The following is a 5,252-nucleotide window of genomic DNA, read 5'->3' as shown; positions in this document are numbered from 1 at the left end:
GAGGGGAGCTGTCACACAAGAACAGAGCTGTTAGTTGGCTCCATCTATCTAGGAGGCAGCATGCATGCTGCCATCAGGCATGCACAATACTGAGGAGATTACTGTGTGCATCGCCTCCGGGGCGTCTCCATTACTTTTTGCATTTCATTTGCAGTGCACAGATGCATTTTAAGTTACATTGCTAGTGTCATTTCACTTGTCCCCAGTGGGTTTTTTTTTTCTTGTTGTTATTATTGTTAATTAATTAATTAATGACAGTCTTGCTTACTATATTTTTACATTCACTGATGTCTTCTGTCTTCATCTCTCCGTGACCTCACTTATATTGCAGATGACATCCAGATACTTTCAGCTTTTACTGATTATGTCTCCTCTGAGTTGACATCATGGCTGTAGCTCAGGTGGCAGAGCAGGAGCAGGTCAGCCACTAATCAGAAGGTCGGTGGTTCGATCCCAGGCTGCCTCCTGGCTGCATGTCAAATATCCTTGGGCAAGATACTAACCCCATGTTTGCCTACTGGTGGTCAGAGGGCCCGGTGGCGCCAGTGTCCGGCAGCCTCGCCTCTGTCAGTGCACCCCAGGGCGGCTGTGGCTACAATGTAGCTGCCATCACCAGTGTGTGAATGTGTGGATGACTGGATGTGTAAAGTGCTTTGGGGTCCTTAGGGACTAGAAAAGCGCTATACAAATGCAGGCCATTTACCATCATATAATAAAACGGGGTGCTAATTTGTTAAAGGGACAGGCGTACACACACACACACACACACACACACATTGATGGCATACAATCTTATGCCCAGTCAGAGCAAACAAGCACAGAGACAGAGTGACTCATCACCAGATGGCTGAGTGTGAGTGTGGCACATCTCCACCACCAGGAGCCCTTATGCTTTTACCACCTGGAACAGAACCAAGTGACGTGCCCCTGGAGTCTGGCCACGAGGGATATGCAGCGAGGACCAGGCAAAACAGGGCACATAACAACCCCCATGCCCCACAGTACCTCTAGCCAGCTTCCTCTTCCTCCTCTTCTTCTGCATTACTAGCCTTCTGTCTCTGTTTGTCTTGCTAGCCTTGACAGCTTCCCCATCCTTTTCCCCTTTGTCCTGTCAATCTCAATCTTTTCCTCTGTCATTGTAGCCCCTCCACCCACCACCCAACCCTTCCACCCACCCCCCACACACAAACATACACGCACACCTCCTTCCTCAGGTCTTAACTCGGCCTACAGTAACAGGCTCAAATCAGCTTGGCCAGCTCAGGCCTCTTCTTCCTCATTCTGTCTGTGCATCCCTGCTTGTCGAGGTTATATTAAGTAAATAAATTAGCACAGTGCCCCGCTCTGCTAATGAGGACAAGGTCACATGACAGGCAGACGCTTAAGTTAAGCAGTTTGAGGGATCGATTCCATTATCTCTTCAGCACAAGAGTCAATGGAACCCATTGTAGAACGTGCTGGGTATGTACCAACTATTCTCACTAAATTCTCCTTTTTTATCCAAAGGCAATTTCTCTCTCTAATAGTGTCTAAAACAACAACGACGTAGGTTTGCTCTAAACCGAGGTTTGTTTTGAAGGTAGAAAAAGAAATAATGAGAGAAAGCCACAATGGTAATCATTTATTTTGCTCTGCAAATGGATGCAACGTTGAGAAGGAAAAGTGGAGAAGCCACTTTGTTGTATTTAGACCTTTAATCAAGTAAGTCAAAGAAAGAAGAATGGCGGGGCTTTTTTCTTGTATACAAGTACAAGGGTGAAAACGTAATTTTGCAAGAGTTACGGGTCTTTAAACTAGACCTTTTGCATGATTTGGGAATCATTTTCAGTCGGTTTTGCCAGCTTGTCTGTAAAGAAGCGGGGTTTGTGTATTTGTTTGAATAGAAAGCTGCGATTTCATATCTATATTGCAGACTGGAGGTATTTTTTTCCGAAATGGTCACAGTGTCTTTATAGGCCCTCCTGATTTTTTGACAACAGATGGTAGAGTCGTCATTAGGCTGTAGTGACAGGCTTTCTGAAGCCGTGTGTCACTTTACACTCCAGTTTTTCGCAGAGGCATCATCCATTTGCAAGTTCATTTCTCTGCTATTGTACGATCGCACAAAATCAGGGCCGTCTGGCTGAATAATTGTAAAGCTTCTGTGCAGCCTCGCCAGCAGATGAGAGCAATATAATGGACATATTGGAGTAAAGGCCTTTTTAATATCATAGTGGTTATAAAATTGAGAAACAGATGATTGTTGCAGGGTTTTTTTTCCCCTCACAGTAGTTATAAAGGAAGAATCAGGTCCATACTTTTCACTGCAGTGAATTCTTTATTCAAAATTTTTTGATTAGACAGACTTTTTTTAAGCAAAAGGGAATGTAATAAATGCATCTCAAAACTACCCCAGAGACTGATTTAAAAACCTATGCAGAATTAAACTGAACAACAACTCGGGCCTGAATGTGTCAGAACATCACGTCCCAGGATGCTTTGCACAGAGTGAGTCTGGAACATCTATTCTTTCATAAAGGAAGCAAAGTCATACGGAAAGGAGTGCGTAAACCACATACACAGCACATATATGAAATCAGACGTGAAACGAATCCTTAGAGAAACAGTAAAAAAAATTACTGTCAAAAACATGAAGCAACAATTTTGACAGTATTTTTTTGAGTGTATACGCAGTAACTGTAGCAAGTCCTTTATATGCATTGTATGTCTAATCAGGTTCACATTTTCTAATGATTTAAGCATAAAAGTGGCTCCTTTTGAATTTTTTATCCCAGTGAAATATAATGTTCCCTTTATATTCCTCTCTTTGTATTACTTTCTATTCATACACTATCAATCATACTTTCAAACATTTTTATTCAGGAATCGCTTACCTCGAACATTTTTGATGTGCACAGCTGGCACCTCTTTTGATGTCTTTGAAAAGACACTTTTTACAAAAATGTAACTTTTAATTAATCAAACTGAGATTCATTGAGACAGATTTAAGAGACAGGTACCTTCACATGTGGCATTTGGGATAGTTAAAACAAGCCTGTGCCTAATTTTGGCATTAGTCTTTTGCATGCTGCCAGAGCAGTTCAGACTTACCAAGGTATGAACTCTATAAGACCTGTTGCTCCCCTGTGGTATATGGCATCACACCTTGCATGTTGGAGCCACTGTGACTCAAACCTTCCTGTAAATCCCTTAAACCCTGCCCTACTGTTTCTGAGATGCTCTGAATGAATCATTGTTGCCTTTGCCAAAGTCACAGTCGAAGACTTGTTCACAAGCAGACTGATATATGCCAGACTCTGACATGTGACAAGACAATCCGTATTTATCTGTAACCATATTTATCTGTAGCCATGTTTACATGAACACGAGCAACTAGATTAAAAGACGATTGGAATAAAAATGGTTCGAGCAAACACGTCAATCGAAAGATTCTAAATTTTTTCTTGCAGTCGGATCATACCGAGTGTGCATGTAAACACTTCTACTGATGTTCAGGGTGAAATGATCCATCAACCCCTTTTACAGCAGTTAGTTGTAGATGTGGCAAGAGTGAAACAAAGCTGGTCTGTATCCAACACAAACTTTTACTTGAAGTCATAAATATGAGAGAGGGGAGAGACTGTAATCTGTGTCGTGTTGCACAGTGACGATAAAAGGAGAAATCCAGCAGCATTTGTTTAGATTAGAAATCAACTTCTAATATTTCCGGGAAGTTAGACGATTCTGCGCCTGTCAGAATGATTTCTGTTCAAATGCTGAATGCATGTAAACGTACGTCATGATCGCATCACTCCATGTAACAGTGACGTTCTAATCCGAATTTTAATCAGATTGGAGAAATCTTGTGAGCGGTCCTAAAGGGTCACTGGTGTATAAATACCTGCCTTTCGACATGGCTAAAGACACGTGGTTCAGCCTAGATGTTTGAAGTGCACTGAACCACACATACTGTGGAGAAACCGTAAGGAAGCCAGTGGTCAAGTTTCCCAGAAATGCATTGTGTAAATCCAAACCTAACTCAGGACAAATTCTCCATCTACCTTCAATCCAGTAAGTTAATATCTGCACATACACACAGATACCTTGGTTAACACAGATCTTGGCAGAGCAAGTGAAATGATCACTCCAGGCCACACTTCTAATCTTCACCACTGAAACTTTAATCCACTTTGGTCAGAAAAAGTGGATTTGTAAGCCGGGACCTGGTGGCCCACATAGGCTGTCTATACACAGCTCTGAGAGGAAAATGGCACGTGGCCATCAGTGTCGTGGAAATTCTGCAGCAATCTGCTAATGCTAATCAAAACTGTAGACCTTTTCTTTTTCATGCACTCACTTTCTTTGGACTGGAAATAATGAAATACAATGTACAAGTATAAATGATGTTTTTTAGCAGAGAGCAACATAAAATCGTATACTCTGGCAGGCTTTAAAGGTATCGGATTTAGATTAAGATGCGGGAAACCTGGTGTACACTGTGCGAATGTCAAATCAAAGTTATGCCACATCCAAGAGAAAAACGGCAGAGCTCAACGCACTGTCCGGCAGGGTGAACATGGATTGTGACAGGAACTGAGAAAGACTCGACTCCTGTGGTTGAATATATAGCTACATGCAGATGCACTCAACATTAGCCCACTCATTACTTCTGTGACATTTGACCGAAAGTTTGCTTCTGTTCCAGAAGAGTGTTGTTGATGAGGATGAGGCTTCACCTGAAATTAATAAACTTTATTTATTCAGATAGATTAACATTAGAGAACTTTATGTTGATATGCAGCATAAAAACAAGAAATCGTTCAGTGACTCAAACAATCAAGTAATAAAAATGACCAAAACAGATGAAGAAATACACACAGCAGAATCACCACCTGACATAACAAGCATGTATTTGGAGACATGCAAACTCTGCATGGAAAGTCTCCTGCCAGAGGCGACAGTGCTAACCACTGCACTACCGTACCACCCACATAGTATATGTTAAATATATATATCAGTATTTGAATGCAGTGGTGTTTGGATATATCGCTGCTTTCACAGATTGGAAGCTAACAAATGCACTTTCTCAGCTGAATTTTTGGATGCTGATTATTATACATGATTATTATACATATTATACATAGCCAGAACTGAGTCACATGTTTTCTGTGTACGTGTACAAAGGAGTCACACCTTGAAAGTCATGCATGTTGCAGCTGCATTGTTCTCTGTCAGCTGTGATTAACATTGACCTCTTGTGGAACAGCATGCTC

At 41.6% G+C, this 5,252-nt stretch overlaps 1 protein-coding gene across 2 annotated transcripts in view; it reads left to right on the top strand.

Moving 5' to 3' along the window:
• Window positions 1–1,432: 1,432 nt before the first annotated feature.
• The window catches only part of oxr1a (oxidation resistance 1a), a 114,761-nt gene continuing 110,941 nt past the window's right edge, over window positions 1,433–5,252 (top strand). For both annotated transcript variants that reach the window (XM_013912946.1, XM_013912945.1), the window contains exon 1: window positions 1,433–1,461. In XM_013912946.1, coding sequence (XP_013768400.1) covers window positions 1,436–1,461 — 26 coding nt within the window. In that variant the 5' untranslated portion in view covers window positions 1,433–1,435. The remainder of the gene's footprint in view (window positions 1,462–5,252) is intronic.

Source organism: Pundamilia nyererei, unplaced genomic scaffold (genome assembly GCF_000239375.1).
Source record: "Pundamilia nyererei isolate P.nyererei 1_Seehausen unplaced genomic scaffold, PunNye1.0 scaffold00109, whole genome shotgun sequence".
In the NCBI taxonomy this organism is placed as follows: Eukaryota; Metazoa; Chordata; class Actinopteri; order Cichliformes; family Cichlidae; genus Pundamilia; species Pundamilia nyererei.
This window is presented reverse-complemented; position numbering and strand designations above follow the sequence as displayed.